Source organism: Salmo salar, chromosome 22, assembly GCF_965601325.2.
Source record: "Salmo salar chromosome 22, fSalSal1, whole genome shotgun sequence".
Taxonomy (NCBI): Eukaryota; Metazoa; Chordata; class Actinopteri; order Salmoniformes; family Salmonidae; genus Salmo; species Salmo salar.
In genome coordinates this window covers 35,762,117-35,780,228 of record NC_138312.1, presented here as the reverse complement: position 1 = coordinate 35,780,228, position 18,112 = coordinate 35,762,117, and the positions used below count along the sequence as shown (strand labels likewise).

The window sequence follows — 18,112 nt, the reverse complement described above, 5'->3', positions numbered from 1 at the left end:
TCATTGCACAAGACAACGTTTTGTTTGAATCATCTAGATCAGGGTTACCCTTGCACGACACAGCTGATTCAAATAATCAACTAATCCTCAAGCTTTGATAATTTGAATCAGCTGTGTAGTGTTAGGGCAAAAACCAAAACGTGCACCACTTTGGGGTCCCGAGGACCGAGTTTGGGAAACGCTGATATAGATGTATAGAGATCGCAACGTTGTATCTGTCACATTATGGTGTCTGTGAGAGTACGGGCAGAGTCATCTTCATTTTTAAGTAGTCAATTTCATTCTTCTACTAGCTACTTCTATGACTAAACAAACTGAAAGGATACATACTGCCACTGTGTGTTATTTGAACAGGTAAAGCCAAGGTTGGTGATTTACTGCCACTTGCAGTTATGGAATGTTTGATCACAAGTATAATTCATTGGTTGATCCTCCTGATGACCTGGATGGAATTATGTGATCCATCCTTAACCCATAGGAAGTCCCATAGAGTTGACTATTTCAAAATGGTGAAAGTCCTCAATGCCAGTGCCTATGTTAAAACAGGATTTTGGGTGCTAGAGTCCTCTATACATCTCTATGGTTTGAATTCACAAGACTATAATAGACTACATTATTTTAAAAATTAGGAAGTACAATTACACTAATGGATTGAGCAATTCTGAAAAAGCAAAATCAATCATTAAAATCTATAATTTGTGTTACCTATTTCAACTTTCGCCATTCACTTTTCACCTATACAATCACATAACATACCCTCCTAATGTACCCTAACTCCACATCCCCTTCAACACACCCTGTTACGTGTTGTCTGTTTACCAGACAACAGAAATTAGGCAGACTAGACTGAGTCCGTATAGGCACTGAAAGGCACAGACCCACTGCTTACAGTCACCTGCTAAAGTCCAGCATTGACCTGGTCTGGTCTCAGGCCACCTAAGGCCCCTGCCTCTGTTGCTGCCTCTGCCAGGCAGAGGGCGAAATACGAGAAAAGGAGTCTATGAATCATTAACCTTTTTGGAAAAAATTCAGCTCTGACTGGCAATGGATGTTTTTCCTCCAGTATTTTAGTCCACCACTTAGGCGGGCTTCATTTATTGTAGGCCTATGCATGTATAATACTATAAAATGCAACATATGTTTACAGCTATGTTGGAAATGCATTGTTCTGTTCATGGCCAGACCATTTTGGAGAGTGAAGCATGATTAATTGAAGGAAGTGTGGTTGGTATTTTACTCAGGAAGAGAGGCATACCCATCAAAATAACATCCTACTAATGAGTAGGCCTACCACTGCAGTGTACTCTTTTACATAATTTATAATCTAGACGGTTGCTTCCTGTCTGTCTCAACCTTTGTTCCAGTGTGATTTGGGCATTTTGGACAGTCAGGGTTATGTACAAAACCCTCACTCTCTCATCCAGAATGTAATTGGGGGTGGAGTGGTTATGTTATGCAAACTGTTGACCTGCAAACTTAGCACCAATGTACGGTAGCACAATGTCCCCACAGACACATCCCACAGGAACAGCGATACCCAGCAGCAGCGTTCTCAGAACCACCTGCCTTCATGTCTAAATATTAGTCCATTGGTTTGAGCCACAGACAAGCTCGAACCAGAAACTAAGTTACAATGTCTTATATGGCTGGGAATTGCCAGGGACCTCACAATACAATATTCTTGCAATAATTATGTTCCGATATGATATGTATTGCGATTCTCACGAATCTATATGTATTGTGATACGATACTGCGATTTTGTTGAGATTTAATGTTCCAAACATACTTTTCACTATATGTCTTCTGCAGAGAGTCAAGAGAGAGCATGAGAAAACGAGTTTTGGTCAGTCAGGGAAATAAAAATGCTGAAAACACGTAGGCTAACTATTTAAAAAGAAGATGGAGAACAAGCTATAGGATGAAAATTAGCAGAATGTTAATGCAGGTACTGCCGACTAACGATAGCTAGCACTACCTACAGTAGCAAAAAATAATATATACACTGAACAAAAATATAAATGCAACATGCAACAGTTTCAAAGATGAGTTAGTGAGTTACTGTTCATATAAGGACATCGGTCAATTGAAATAAATGAATTAGGCCCTAATCTATGGATTTCACATGACTGGGAATACAGATAGGGATCTGTCGGTCACAGATACCTTACAAAAAAGGTAGGGGCGTGGATCAGAAAACCAGTCAGTATCTGGTGTGACCACTGTTTGCCTCATGCAGCGTGACACTCCTTTGCATAGGCTGTTGATCAGGCTGTTGATTGTGGCCTGTAAAATGTTGTCCCACTCCTCTTCAATGGCTGTGCAAAGTTTCTGGATGTGAGCGGGAACTGGAACACGCTGCCGTACACGTTGATCCAGAGCATCCCAAACATGCTCGATAGGTGACATGTCTGGTGAGTATGCAGGCCATGAAAGAACTGGGACATTTCCAGCTTCCAGGACTTCAGACCCTTCAAATGAAATCCAATTTTATTTGTCACATGAGCCGAATACAACAGGTGTAGTAGACTTTACCGTGAAATGCTTACTTATAAGCCCTTAACCAACAATGCAGTTAAAGAAAATAAACTTTACTAAATAAACTAAAGTAAAACAAAAAAAGTAACACAATCAACATAAAAATAAGGAGACTATATACAGGGGGTACCAGTACCGAGTCAATGTACATGGGGTACAGGTTAGTCGAGGTAATTTGTACATGTAGGTAGGGAGACAGTGACCATGCATAGACAATAAACAGCGAGTAGCAGCAGTGTAAAAACATAGGGGGCGGTGTCAAAGTAAATAGTCCGGGTGGCCATTTTATTAATTGTTCAGCAGTCTTATGGCTTGGGGGTAGAAGCTGTTAAGGAGCCTTTTGGACCTAGACTTGGCGCTCCAGTACCTGCTTGCCGTGCGGTAGCAGAGAGAACAGCCTATGACTTGGGTGACTGGAATCTTTGACAATTTTTTGGGCCTTCCTCTGACATCTCTGAGTATATAGGTCCTGGAGGACAGGAAGGTTGGCCTCAGGGATGTACTGGGCTGTATGCACTACCCTCTGTTGCACCTTACGGTCGGATGCCGAGCAGTTGCCATACCAGGCGGTGATGCAACCGGTCAGGATGCTCTCAATAGAGCAGCTGTAGAACTTTTTGAGGATCTGGGGACCTATGCCAAATCTTTTCAGTCTCCTGAGGGGAAAAATGGGTTATCGTGCCCTCTTCATGAGTGTCTTGGTGTGTTTGGACCATGCAAGTTTGTTGGTGATGTGGACACCAAGGATCTTGAAACTCTCAACCCGCTCCACTACAGCCCTGTCGATGTTAATGTTCGGCCCTCCTGTAGTCCATGATCAGCTCCTTTGTCTTGCTCACATTGAGGGAGAGGTTGTTGTCCTTAGCTTAGTGATGAGCTTTGAGGGCACTATGGTGTTGAACACTGACCTGTAGTCAATGAACAGCATTCTCACATAGGTGTTCCTTTTGTCCAGGTGGGAAAGGGCGGTGTGGAGTGCAATTGAGATTGCGTCATATGTGGATCTGTTGGGGCGGTATGCGAATTTGGAGTGAGTCTAGGGTTTCCGGGATGATGGTGTTGATGTGAGTCATGACCAGCCTTTCAAAGCACTTCAAGGCTACCGTCGTGCTATTAGGCGGAAGCCATTTAGGCAGGTTACCTTCGTTTCCTTGGTCACAAGGACTATGGTCGTCTGCTTGAAACATGTAGGTATTACAGGCTCAGTCAGGGAGAGGTTGAAAATGTCAGTGGGCACTTGACAGTTGATCCGCGCATGCTCTAAGTACACATCTTGGTAATCCATCTGGCTCCGCAGCCTTCTGAATGTTGACCTATTTAAAGGTCTTGCTCACATCGGCTACAAAGAGCGTGATCACATAGTCGTCCGGAACAGCTGGTGCTCTCATGCATGCTTCAGCGTTGCTTGCCTCGAAGCAAGCATAAAAGGCATTTACTGTAGCTCGTCTGGTAGGCTGACGTCACTGAGCAGCTCACGGCTGGGTTTCCCTTTGTAGTCCGTAATAGTTTGCAAGCCCTGCCACATCCAACGAGCGTCAGAGCCGGTGTAGTAGGATTCAATCTTAGTCCTGTGTTGATGCTTTGCCTGTTTGATGGTTCGTCATGCGACATGGGGCTGTGTATTATCATACTGAATCAGGATGTGATGGCGGCGGAGGAATGGCACGACAATGGGCCTAAGGATCTCATCATGGTATCTCTGTGCATTTAAATGGCTTATGCTTGCCCATACCATAACCACACCACCACGGGACACTCTGTTCACAACGTTGACATCAGCAAACCCCTCGCCCACACATCTACCATCTGCCTTGTACAGTTGACACTGAGATTCATCCGTGAAGAGCACACTGCTCCAGCATGCCAGTGGCCATCGAAGTTGAGCATTTGCACACTGAAGTCGGTTACAACGCCAAACTGCATTCAGGTCAAGACCCTGGTGAGGACAACGAGCACTCAGATGAGCTTCCCTGAAACGGTTTCTGACAGTTTGTACAGATATTCTTTGGTTGTGCAAACCCACAGTTTCATCAGCTGTCCATGTAGCTGGTCTCAGTCGATCCCGCAGGTGAAGAAGCAAGATGTGGAGGTCCTGCCCTGGCATGGTTACACGTGGTCTGCGGTTGTGAGGCCGGTTGGACATACTGACAAATTCTCTAAAATGACATTGGAGGGGGCTTATGATATAGAAATTAACATTCAATTTTCTGGCAATAGTTCTGGTTGACATTCCTGCAGTGGCAGCATGCAAATTGCACGCTCCCTCAAAACTTGAGACATCTGTGGCATTGTGTTGTGTGATAAAACTGCACATTTTAGAGTGGCTTTTTATTGTCCCCAGCACAAGATGCACCTGTGTAATGATCATGCTGTTTAATCAGATTATTGATATGCCACACCTGTCAGGTGGACAGATTATTTTAGCAAAGGAGAAATACTCACTATCAGGGATGTAAAAAAAATTGTGCACAAAATTTGTGAGAAGCTTTTTGTGTGTATGAAACATTTCTGGGATCTTTTACTTCAGCTCACGAAACCAACACTTTACATTTATATTTTGGTTCAATATATATTATACAGTTGAAGTTGGAAGTTTACAGTGGGGAGAACAAGTATTTGATACACTGCCGATTTTGCAGGTTTTCCTGCTTACAAAGCATGTAGAGGTCTGTAATTTTTATCATAGGTACACTTCAACTGTGAGAGACGGAATCTAGAAAATCACATTGTATGATTTTTAAGTAATTAATTTGCATTTTATTGCATGACATAAGTGTTTGATCACCTATCAACCAGTAAGAATTCCGGCTCTCACAGACCTGTTAGTTTTTCTTTAAGAAGCCCTCCTGTTATCCACTCATTACCTGTATTAACTGCACCTGTTTGAACTCGTTACCTGTATAAAAGACACCTGTCCACACACTCAATCAAACAGACTCCAACCTCTCCACAATGGCCAAGACCAGAGAGCTGTGTAAGGACATCAGGGATAAAATTGTAGACCTGCACAAGGCTGGGATGGGCTACAGGACAATAGGCAAGCAGCTTGGTGAGAAGGCAACAACTGTTGGCGCAATTATTAGAAAATGGGAGAAGGTCATGTGGTCTGATGAGACAAAAATAGAGCTTTTTGGTCTGAACTCCACTCGCCGTGTTTGGAGGAAGAAGGATGAGTACAACCCCAAGAACACCATCCCAACCGTGAAGCATGGAGGTGGAAACATCATTCTTTGGGGATGCTTTTCTGCAAAGGGGACAGGACGACTGCACCGTATTGAGGGGAGGATGGACGGGGCCATGTATCGCAAGATCTTGGCCATCAACCTCCTTCCCTCAGTAAGAGCATTGAAGATGGGTCGTGGCTGGGTCTTCCAGCATGACAATGACCCGAAACACACAGCCAGGGCAACTAAGGAGTGGCTCCGTAAGAAGCATCTCAAGGTCCTGGAGTGGCCTAGCCAGTCTCCAGACCTGAACCCAATAGAAAATCTTTGGAGGGAGCTGAAAGTCCGTATTGCCCAGCGACAGCCCCGAAACCTGAAGGATCTGGAGAAGGTCTGTATGGAGGAGTGGGCCAAAATCCCTGCTGCAGTGTGTGCAAACCTGGTCAAGAACTACAGGAAACGTATGATCTCTGTAATTGCAAACAAAGGTTTCTGTACCAAATATTAAGTTCTGCTTTTCTGATGTATCAAATACTTATGTTATGCAATAAAATGCAAATTAATTACTTAAAAATCATACAATGTGATTTTCTAGATTCCGTCTCACACAGTTGAAGTGTACCTATGATAAAAATTACAGACCTCTACATGCTTTGTAAGTAGGAAAACCTGCAAAATCGGCAGTGTATCAAATACTTGTACATACACCTTAGCCAAATACATTTAAACTCAGTTTTCACAATTCCTGACATTTAATCCTAGTAAAAATCCCTGTTTTAGGTCAGTTAGGAGCACCACTTTGTTTTAAGAATGTGAAATGTCAGAATAATAGAGAATGATTTATTTCAGCTTTGTTTTATCACCTTCCCAGTGGGTCAGAAGTTTACATACACTCAATTAGTATTTGGTAGCATTGCCTTTAAATTGTTTAACAATGGGTCAAACGATTCAGGTAGCCTTCCACAAGCTTCCCACAATAAGTTGGGTGAAGTTTGGCCCATTTCTCCTGACAGAGCTGGTGTAACTGAGTCAGGTTTGTAGGCCTCCTTGCTCACACACACTTTTTCAGTTCTGCCCACAAATTTTCTATAGGATTGAGGTCAGGACTTTGTGATGGCCACTCCAATACCTTGACTTTGTTGTCCTTAAGCCATATTGCCACAACTTTGGAAGTATGCTTGGGGTAATTGTCCATTTGGAAGACCAATTTGCAACCAAGCTTTAACTTCCTGACTGATGTCTTGAGATGTTGCTTCAATATATCCATATAATTTTCCTGCCTTATGCCATCTATTTTGTGGAGTGCACCATTCCCTCCTGCAGGAAAGCACCCCCACAACATGATGCTGCCATCCCAGTGCTTCCCCTTTTTCCTCCAAACATAACGATGGTCATTATGGCCAAACAGTTCTATTTTTGTTTCATCAGACCAGACGACATTTCCCAAGGAAAACTATTATCTGTGTCCACACATGCAGTTGCAAACTGTCTGGCTTTTTTATTGAGGTTTTGGAGCAGTGGCTTCTTCCTTGCTGAGCAGCCTTCCAGGTTACGATATAGGACTTGTTTTACTGTGGATTTAGATACTTTTGTACTTGTTTCCTCCAGCATCTTCATAAGGTCCTTTGCTGTTGTTCTAGGATTGATTTGCACTTTTCGCATCAAAGTACGTTAATCTCTAGGAGACAGAACGCGTCTCCTTGGCTTCCTGAGCGGTATGACGGCTGCTTGGTCCCATGGTGTTTATACTTGCGTACTATTGTTTGTACAGATGAACGTGGTACCTTCAGGAGTTTGGAAATTGCTCTCAAGGATGAACCAGACTTGGTCTTGGCTGATTTTTTTTTTGATTTTCCCATGATGTCAAGCAAAGAGGCACTGAGTTTGAAGGTAGGCCTTGAAATACATCCACAGGTACACCTCCAATTGACTCAAATTATGTCAATTAGGCTATTAGAAGCTTCTAAAGCCATGACATTTTCTGGAATTTTCCAAGCTGTTTAATGGCACGGTCAACTTAGTGTATGTAAACTTCTGACCCACTGGAAGTGTGATACAGTGAATTAATCTGTCTGTAAACAATTGTTGGAAGAATTACTTGTGTCATGCACAAAGTAGATGTCCTAACCGACTTGCCAAAACTATAGTTTGTTAACAAGAAATGTGTGGAGTGGTTGAAAAACAAGTTATATACAACTGTATATATAGATATATATTCTTATACAACTCAATACTTTAAATATCATTATAATATCGGCCAAAAATAATATAGCAATATGTAACTGTATTGATTCCACCCCCCCATCACTAATGCCTTACAGGAAAACAAACGATGTCGCAAGGTAGTATAATATTGACATTTCTAGAACAGAAAAAGACCATGAATACATGGATGATTTTTTTTATTAGAAAACAAATAGAAAAGTAAAATAGTTCCATACTGTTATAACAATTTTCCACAATGTGTTATTCCAACAGAGAAAGAAGCACCACATCATACAAGTCACATACGGTTCTAGATGTAGAAAAACTGGTAACACATAATTTTTTAGACGTAAGAGGTACAGACACCACACATTAGCTAAATAGTTTGGGACTTCATAAAAGTTCAAAATACTTAAAAAGACAGTGTCTTTAAACAGAGTATCCCAGGTGGGAGGATATGGTGTACCATGCTAGTCCCACCAGCTGCCATTTTTTATTAAGATTTTAACGAGCACCATATAAGCACCAAATGAGCACCATCCTGATAGGAGCATCATAGTTTTGACCAAAATAATAATTAGTCAATAACACTCTTCTAAAAGGTAGTACATGACACATTTCATAGAACCTTCATCAGCAATGCCTAAACATTATTAAATGCAACTGAGATGCCAATACAATTGGCATCTGCCAATCTATGATTTAAATTAGATGGGGTTAAGTTGCTTTCTTTTTACATTTTCAGTTTAGTAATTTAGCAGACACTCTTATCCAGAGCGCTTTACAGGAGCAATTGGGGGTAAGTGCCTTGCTCAAGGGTACATTGGCAGATCGTTCACCTAGTCGTTCTTAACTGCTAGGCTACCTGCCACCGTACTTTCCATTTGTCTTAGCTAAGGAATGAGTTACAACATCTCAGTCCATATTCGTTTTGCATTACATGCTATGGTCAGGATTCTTACAGTCAAAAAGCAATTGATGTCTTGTTAGGTGAGAGGAACATATGTAGTTAGTCAGATTCCTTTGGTAATACCATTGGCAACTGGCAACACCATTGGCTACAATCTAAACCACAAGTAAGTATAAATGATTGTATTCATGAGCATTATTGAATAAAGCAGGTTTAAAGAGATTGAACTGGATCTTAAGCACTTACAAATTCGTAACATATCATACGAATTGCAGATTTGTAAAAATATACATATTGCAGGACGTAACATTTCATACGAAATGGATGACGTTGTACACAATTTTCAGGGCCCGTTGTGGCTTTGAGTGCTACTTTCAAAACTACTGGCTGAAATTATACAAAACCTTTATAATGCATCTTTAAGTGGTGAAAAGAGGGATCAACCTGATACTGAGAAGGAAAATCACTTGTCATTAAAGGGGAAAATCAGCAGTTTTTTACCTATCAATTAATGATATTTACCCATTGATTCTTGAATAATGTAACTTATAAATGCTTCATGATCTTAGTTCAACTGTCGTACCCCATCAGAACCCAAAATACAAGCTTGTTTTACTCCAATGTTTGGAAACAAAGTAAATGTAAACAAACCCTACATGGCCTCAAAACATGGTTAAAACTATAATTTTGATATCATGGATGGTCAGTCCTATCATCCATAGCTTTGTCTATGAATTTTTACGTGGTTACATTTCTCCAGACCCATCCCTCAGCTTTTTATCAAAACAGGGGCGGGGCACAGTTTGTTATAGTTTCTACTGCTGATTGCAGCTTTATAGTACTATGTCACATAATTTGTCCTGATGCACTTTTCAAGTTTCAGTCAAAAGTTTCAAGTTCTATGCATTTCACTCTGCATGAAGAGAAGTTTCAAGATATGCACTTGAAATATTGCCGTACCCTCCCTTCACCATCTCCTAGCCTCCTTGTGCAAAAAATGTGTGGGAAGTGAGTTTCAGTTCACTGGAAATGCAACTACTACTCTTCATATACAGAGAGAAAGGTTTTCAATTGACAAAGACCTCTATCAGCCCCTCATTCAGCTGCTGTATCAACTCAGACCCAGGCCAGCCCAAACCAACTGGGCTTGAGATCTGAGGGGCTGAGGGCCTGGTCTATGGGTTTAGGCCTGCAGTGCTGCAAATTCAGTCGGGCCCTCTTTCGCAATGCTTTTCTCAGTGCTCCCAACTGTCTCACTCTGAGAGACTTGGATTGTCAGTCACAGTCAAATACACATAGCTAGTGTTCAGCAGGTCATCGACTCATCTTTCAATAAACTGCAGGTTGATCTCACTCTCTGGCACCAGCAGTGTCCGGGTCATGGGTTTGACTGCTGCACCACTGCCTTCTGGATCGGGCTTCACATCAAAATGCATCAGAATCTGAGGGGAACAGGAGAGGGGTTGAGAAAATTAGAGGGCACCCCTCACATGAACAGAACGTAGAAGAACGGAAGTCTATTACGAGGATAAAAACACAGTATAGAGTCACAACCGAAATGATTGGCACCCTTGATAAAGATGAGAAAAGGACTGTATAAAATAAAAAATCCAAAAACTTGAGCTATATCGTATGCAAAAACAAATTGGGAAATATTACATTTTGTACTAATACAATTACTCAGAGATGTTTATTTTTTCTCAATACTCTGGCACCCTCCCCATACGAAGATAACAGCACTGAGCCTTTTTGTAAAATGTTATATGAGATTGGAGAACACATTGGGAGGGATCTTACACGAGAGTAAAATGATTTACTTGTTAAACAAAATCTCATTAAATAATAAAATGTTCCCAAAAAATGTAGTGTACAACATAGCTCAATATTTGTGTTATTTTATAGTTTCTCATCTTTATCAAGGGTGCCAATCATTTCAGTCACGACTGTATGTACTGGGACTCAAAATGCGATGAAAATTAATGTAATTTTATGAGACACTTTCTGCCAAAGCCTCGATGTAAAAGTGACCAAAAATCGACTCACTCGTGCAAGTGCCAGGTAGACCTCCAGTTCTGCGATGCGGCGGCCGATGCAGCTCCGTTTGCCCACACCAAAGGGCACCGAGGCATAGGGGTGGTGGCCTTCATCCCGGTTCAGCCAGCGATGGGGCTGGAAGGCATTCGGGTTCGGGAAAAATGATGCATTCCGGGATGTGGCAAAGTGGCAGAGGGTGATCAGAGTCTGGATAGGATAGAATCGTGAGATACTGCTGTTAGGAATCATTTTTTTTTTTTACTTTCCATTACACACATTTGCCTTTACACATGAATATTACACCATATTACACCAGATTGCTGTAAAAGTGCTGAAAAATAAGCACTCAACATCACAGCAACACTTACGTTTTTGGGGAGGAGATAACCTCCGACCTGGATGTCTTTGTCTGCGATGACCCTGGCATTGGCCGGAATAACAGGATAAAGTCTGGAGAAGCCAAAACACAACAATGTCAGTGTGACTGATCAGTCTAATGACTGATCGATTGGTTGTAGTAGTTGATTGAATCAAGGGTACATAGTTCACCCCAATTGGTAGTGGATGAAATGAACTTCCCTTAATTATATAACGAGGAGCTATGAGCAGTTGGAATAGTGCTATATAAATCCAAACCTATATTATTACTATTATTATTTTGGGCCAGTAACCAAAAGGTTGCTGGATCGAATCCCCGAGCTGAGCGGTCATTCTGCCCCTTACCTGTTCCCCGGTAGCCTGTCACTGTAAATAAGAATTTGTTCTTAACTGACTTGCCTAGTTCAATACATTTTTTTAACATTCATCGTATTTATGCTGCAGTAGTTTATGTGTTGGGGGGCAAGGGTCAGTCTGTTATATCTGGAGTATTTCTCCTGTCTTATCCGGTTTCCTGTGTGAATTTAAGTATGCTCTCTCTAGTTCTCTCTTTCTCTCTCTCGGAGGACCTGAGCCCTAGGACCTTGCCTCAGGACTACCTGGCATGATGACTCCTTGTTGTCCCCAGTCCACCTAGCCATGCTGCCGCTCCAGTTTCAACTGTTCTGCCTGTGGCTATGGAACCCTGACCTGTTCACTGTGATTACTATTATTTGCCCATGCTGGTCATTTATGAACATTTGAACATCTTGGCCATGTTCTGTTATAATCTCCACCTGGCACAGCCAGAAGAGGACTGGCCACCCCTCATAGCCTGGTTCCTCTCTAGGTTTCTTCCTAGGTTTTGGCCTTTCTAGGGAGTTTTTCCTAGCCACCGTGCTTCTACACCTGCATTGCTTGCTGTTTGGGGTTTTAGGCTGGGTTTCTGTACAGCACTTTGATATATCAGCTGATGTAAGAAGGGCTATATAAATACATTTGATTAGATTTTTACCTGAGAACTTCCTTGACCACAGCCTTCATGAGGGGCATGCGAGCCACGTCTGCAGCCACAGGCACCCTCCGACCCCCCATCACAGCCAATACCTCCTCCCGCAGCGAGGCCTGAACCTCGGTGTGCCGAGACAGCTCGTAAAGGGACCAGGACATGGTGCTGGAGATCTGAACACACAGGACACAGCAGATCAGTACAACTGTAAAATAATTCACCATAAGAACACTGCAGCAGTGGATGGAGAGGATAGTGAGCTCTCTACAGCTAAGCCTGACTGTATGGGATCAGACTTAACATACAGAGAGGGAGATTAAGAAGAGGAAGTATGCTGTGACTAGGAGTGAGGGGGAATGGAGACGTTTGGCTATTGGATATGTTAAAAACTAATATTAAAGCACTAGGTCAAAGATAGAGCGATGAGGACAGAGGTGAGAGAGATGAGAGAGGAAGGAGAGATTAGAGATGTTCCTCACCGTGTCCACCCCAGCCAGGAGCAGCTCGGTGACGTTGCTGTACACCGTCTTCATGGGCAGCCCCGTGCGGGTCAGAAAGTAAGTCAGATATCGCCCCTCCACCTCCTCTCCCCGCGCCACCTTCTCCGCTTCCTCCATCAGACGCTGGTCAATGTGACCTTTAGCTGCAATGAGATAGATCAGGGGTCAAGATCAGAATAAAGGAGCTCAGTCAGACCTGGGTTCAAATACTATTTGAAATCTTTCAAATACTTTCAGCGTTTGCTTTAGCTTGCCTGGAGTACCAGATGGGCTAGGTGTGCAGTATTGCGACAATTCTATTGGTTCCATAACACCAGGCAAGCTCAATCAATTCTAGCTAGTATTTGAAATGATTTCAAATAGTATTTGAACCCAGGTCTGAAGGAGCTCTAGTCAGACTTAAGGGATCCGTACAGCTTGAAGAGGAAAAAATAGACCTCTGGGAATGCTTACTACGGGGATTACAGGTAATGAATGGAAGGAGACCACACACTATGGGTTCTGTTCAATGGGAACTATTTATAGTTAATAGAAATCTATCCATTGGGAGAAACTAACACTGGGGGCAACTAATAATAAATCAGTATGTCAGTCAGGTAGCATGGATTAAAGAAGTCCACGGAATTAAACCAAGGTGGAGCAAGTTTGAGGCTATCCAAGATGGCAGCTCACCGAATTGGAACATGTAGTCCCAGCACTCGCAGAAAGTGTCCCAGGGCTTGGGGAACAACTGGTGTAACCAGGCGGGCATAGCCATGGTGAGGAGCGTCATGACAAACATGGTGTTAATGGACTGAATGAAACGTTCTGTCTCCATGGGAACCACAGGGTCTAGACAACCAATCCTGGACTCGAACAAGATTGAGGAGATCCCTGCAGAGAGGAAGACAGGCAGAGGGTAAGGGGAGAAGGGTTTGAAAGGCTTTCCAGAAGGGCTTTGTGTTTTCCCTCTGTAATACAGATCCAATCAAGACTATTATAGACTCGTCAGAGTAACATACTCATACCATACACAAGTATGTTATGGTAATAGACTAAACTAGTAACCTACAATGCTAATTGATACAATAGAATGACAATGATAGAGCTCCTTCCTGATTTTGTCTCTTATTACAGGCACCTGACCACAGATGCTAACCTCATATGCCACCGTTAAAAAACATCAACAAAGAAACAGAGTTGAGTAAAAGCAGGCCTCAAGGGCACACCACAGTGAATGTAAATAGGCCTTACCTTCGAGGCCGAAGCGGTAGAACTCGCTGCCGATGTCCGGGATGAGGCCGCGGGCGTCCTGGCGCCTGCGGAGGCGGAGCGTAGCGATGAGGTCATCTACCACACCGTTTAGAGTCGCATCGTAGGCCTCCACCGCCTTCGGACGTAGCATGTGCTTCCCCAGGAGACTCCGCACCGCCTGCCACTCCTCCCCCTCACTGAAGAGAGTAAGGTAAATAGAAAATAATGCCATCAAATCAGTTTGCACACCAACAAACATCAATAATGTACATGTTTTATACAGGCTGGGCCAACTGTACTGTAGGCTACATTATGGAACTGTAATTGTTCAGTTTGTGTCATTCTTTTTTATTTTTTTATCTTGTGTTTGTTGTGTAGTAAATCTTTCAGCTTTTATTTTCATGGTTTGATTTGGTTTTTTTCCTGTAAAGCACATTGTGTTGCATTCCATGACTGAAATGTGCTGTATAAATAAAGCTTGAATTAATTTGAGATAGTATTTTCATATTCCTGGTGATTAGGTAATAACCCATAGGTAATAATAACCCATCATAGATCGAGGGCTGACTCACTGTCTGTATGGCCGTTAGGCCAATTATTCCTTTGTCTAAAGTCTTTGTTTCATCTCTGTTAATCTTTCCTGTTTCCTGTGAACAGCACGTCACCCTGACGTCAGAACAGCTTAAATCAGCGTGACATCTCATTGAGTAAGATCACACAGTCAGACACTGTCACAAAGATAATTAGGCTGCTATAGTGATTATGAAATATGGGACACCCATAAAAACAGATGCTATGTGTCAAGTTTAACAGTGTCCAATGGTGATGACTGTGGCTGTCTGAGGGTGTGGTAAAGACAGAGAGAAGAGGAGAGGGGAGGGGGGGGAAGAGGAGAGGTGTGGTGATGAGAGAAAGGAATATGGCGATAGGGGAGGGAAAGGGATAAGAGAGGGGAGGCAAGGGCAACGGAGTAGAGGGGAGGGGGACAGCATGGGAGGAAAACAGCAGAGGAGAGGAATGGTACTCACGCTGTGAGCAGTCCGTAGCCGTGGCCTCGTTGTTTCCTGTAGTCCTTCCAAGAGGAGAGGTCAGAGCGGATGGGGGTCTGGCCCTCCTGCCTCAGCACCTGCTCTATCAGGGCTGGTTCGGCCACGTGCACCGTCAGGATGGGACCGAAGCTGGCCTTCCACATTGGCCCGTAGCGCTTCACACCCTCAAGCTGGGAGAGGACAACACATTAGCACACAACGCATATAGATGGCATGATTCACTAGAGATGGAACCGTCCATAGAATTAGAATTAATCTATTTCTATGGATGGAACATCAACATGTTGTGAGCAGACCTAGCTACAGTTCTAAAGCTGCTTGATGTAAAGTTTATGGCCAAAATCTGTACAATGTTCAAAGTTTTGGCAGCCGCCCTATGGTCAATATGTGATATAAAGCTTGCCTTCTTGCTCCTTATGCTCCTCATCTACCCCTATGAGCCAGCAGACACCCCCAAAGCACAGGAACGTGCCGGAGTTGCCCAAGGCACTTTCCTGCTCAATGAACCACTTGTCTTACATAGCTTATACATTCGCAACTAAATGTCTGGTGCATTTAGGTAGCTTTTGTTGGCCCCTTCATATCTTTTTAATTGCTGGACAATTACATTACACACTGATGGTTAGGTTATACAGTACATGTAAGAGCCAGTGACAGGGTCTGCCAGTCTGACACTGTTTATGGCCTTGGCTGACTGAGGGGGGCAAGCCTCAAGCCTGCCCTACTCTATAGCACCATGCCATATCTAACCTAATGAAGCAGGTGTAGAAAGATGGATGAGTTCCCACTTCCGTTTTTCAGGGGAAACAGAAGTTAGGTTGAAAATACTGTACCCCTGAAAACCGGATGTTAGCGTTTTCTGGCGACTCTGCATAGGCTATGCCATACCCAACAGCAATGTAATAACCTATCCATTCCAAGAAACAATGTGAACACCATATACATCGCCTAATGAAACATTCATTACTATGGTTTTGCCGTTAAAAAGACAAACCCATAAGCACTTAGTATAATAAATGATAAAACACCAATTTCATACATTTACATCAGTGTCTGGCTAAAAAGTAATGATTAAAAAGAAAAGATTAAACAAGTCAACAAAATAATTTACCTGCAGCTCGTGGAGGCGGGACAGTCCCCGTTTGGCGAAGAGGTCCCAGGCAAATTTGGCGACTGTGGGTCCCGGCATCTCCTTTAGGGTTTTCATCCCGTGCGCAGCTTCGGTCTTCTTCAGGCCAGCTGTGGTCTCAGCCCACTTCTCCATCCACTTGATCAGCGGGGACGCACTGCGACCGGACACTTTGAGGGCTTGCTGCAGCATCCTTATGGCTATGTCCATACGATGGAAGATGAACGAAGGAAAGTCTGTCGGGTGTCGGTGCTCATCTTGCACCAAGACACTGTATTTATACCGCTCGACCCATGCCGGACTAGAGTTGTTAAGTTTCTCAGTGTGGGCCAATGAAAGCGAATGCTGGGGTCGACCCCGCCCAGTGGCAAGGCTGGGACGCAGTAGGCGTGAACTATTTGGAAGGTGTGTCCAATCAGATGGCAGAAGTCAGACCAACCCAAAGAAGCGAACACGTGGAGGGTAAATAACCTAATACATTTTTATGTAGGACGATTTTTCTCAGACACCATTTCTCTGTCTATGCTATTATTAGGAGGAAATGAATACCAAACAGATATATGATAAGAATAAGATGCGTTACCGTAAATCACATATTGAAAAGAGTGTAGCTTAGCCTACTCCTATTATATGACGTTTATTTGATGTGGGTAATCAATTCTACACATGAATATGAAAGAAACATGCAAAATCATGTCAGTGCTGTTTAGCCTATAATATTCGGGTATTATATAAGGGATGCTTTGTTTCAGTCACAGTGCGGTTAATATATTTTATTTCAGTGACTCCAGAATAACCCATGTTAAATTAGTGTTCACTTTTTCCACGTCATAAATTGATTGACTCTGATATTTTAGAATGCATTTTCCAGTCCTGTAGATGTTGAGCAATAGGTCTCTGCGTGATCCAATTATAGGCCTAGGCGTCTCAATTCAAGAATTCGTTAATACTGCGAATTATCTGCTCATAAAGGGTCTACTGAGAATTTATTGCAATAGGCTACATGGATTCTTGCTGACTAAGGGTTTTCCTGTTGGGTGCTGGCCTCTGTGTGAGCACGAGAGAAAATCCTGACCCGTTTTTCATTAAAAGTGGAAGCTTGCCAAAACGCTGTGTGTGCGCCTTGCGCAATTAAATAATAGTGGTTCTACTCGGAATCTGCATTGACGTTTGGTCCTATTCTATCGTTCAACCCATACAGCCCCTTTCCCCGGATGTCATTTTCAGAGAATTACCAAACACTGAAATACCCACGATTGACTGTAACAGCGCCAAATACAGGCACAGATTTGGTTCATCTTCTTCAGACAATTTTTTAGGGTAATTTGCATGTCCGCCAGTGGCTTGTCCAGAATATTTTGAATGGGATGTATGGCGTCATTTCCGTCACACAATTAAAAGTCATGTTGAGAACATGGAAAATAATGTTGAGGGTCGGTGGAAAGTTGTGAGTTCAGATAAAACATATTGAGGGCGCAAAGGATTATGTTGAGGAGCTGAGAGAGAGTTAAGAGCTCAGAAAAAAATGTTGCAAGCCCAGAAAGTGGAATTGGAGCACAGCATCTACCTGCTCACAATATACTTGCCTGCACTCTCGAAACGCACCTGCGCATGCACGATTTGATCTCTGACTCATATTTTTGCCAGCCTTATTGACCAATCATAGCACTGCTTTTGTTACAATGCCAGTGATTAACTAGCTAAATGGAAGATGGGACCAACGTGATGTTTAGATACCCAGGTAGCTAACCAGTAGCCACACTGCAACATGGGTTTCGGTCCAAACACTTTAAAGACACCCTCGTCCACATACCACCGGGGGAATCCCCGTCGCCATTTTGGCGGGCGGTCCAAATGATTAGCCAAGCAAGTGACGTTTGCAACGTAAGCCCCTCAACCCTAGTTTTTAGTCGACTTTGCGAGTGTAAAATTATGTTCACTCCGGGGGCCTGAAACTCCCCATAATTCATTTCGCGACGATTGTAC

At 43.0% G+C, this 18,112-nt stretch overlaps 1 protein-coding gene across 1 annotated transcript; it reads right to left on the bottom strand.

Moving 5' to 3' along the window:
• Positions 1-8,085: 8,085 nt before the first annotated feature.
• LOC106583283 (25-hydroxyvitamin D-1 alpha hydroxylase, mitochondrial) lies at positions 8,086-16,407 on the bottom strand. The gene is made up of 9 exons (XM_014167257.3): positions 16,109-16,407; positions 14,977-15,167; positions 13,949-14,145; positions 13,388-13,588; positions 12,695-12,858; positions 12,222-12,388; positions 11,218-11,299; positions 10,859-11,056; positions 8,086-10,257 (listed from the first exon to the last, which is right to left on the bottom strand). Exons 1-9 carry the CDS (start codon positions 16,334-16,336, stop codon positions 10,138-10,140), a joined length of 1,548 nt encoding a protein of 515 aa, XP_014022732.3. The 5' UTR covers positions 16,337-16,407; the 3' UTR covers positions 8,086-10,137.
• Between the last annotated feature and the right edge of the window lie 1,705 nt (positions 16,408-18,112).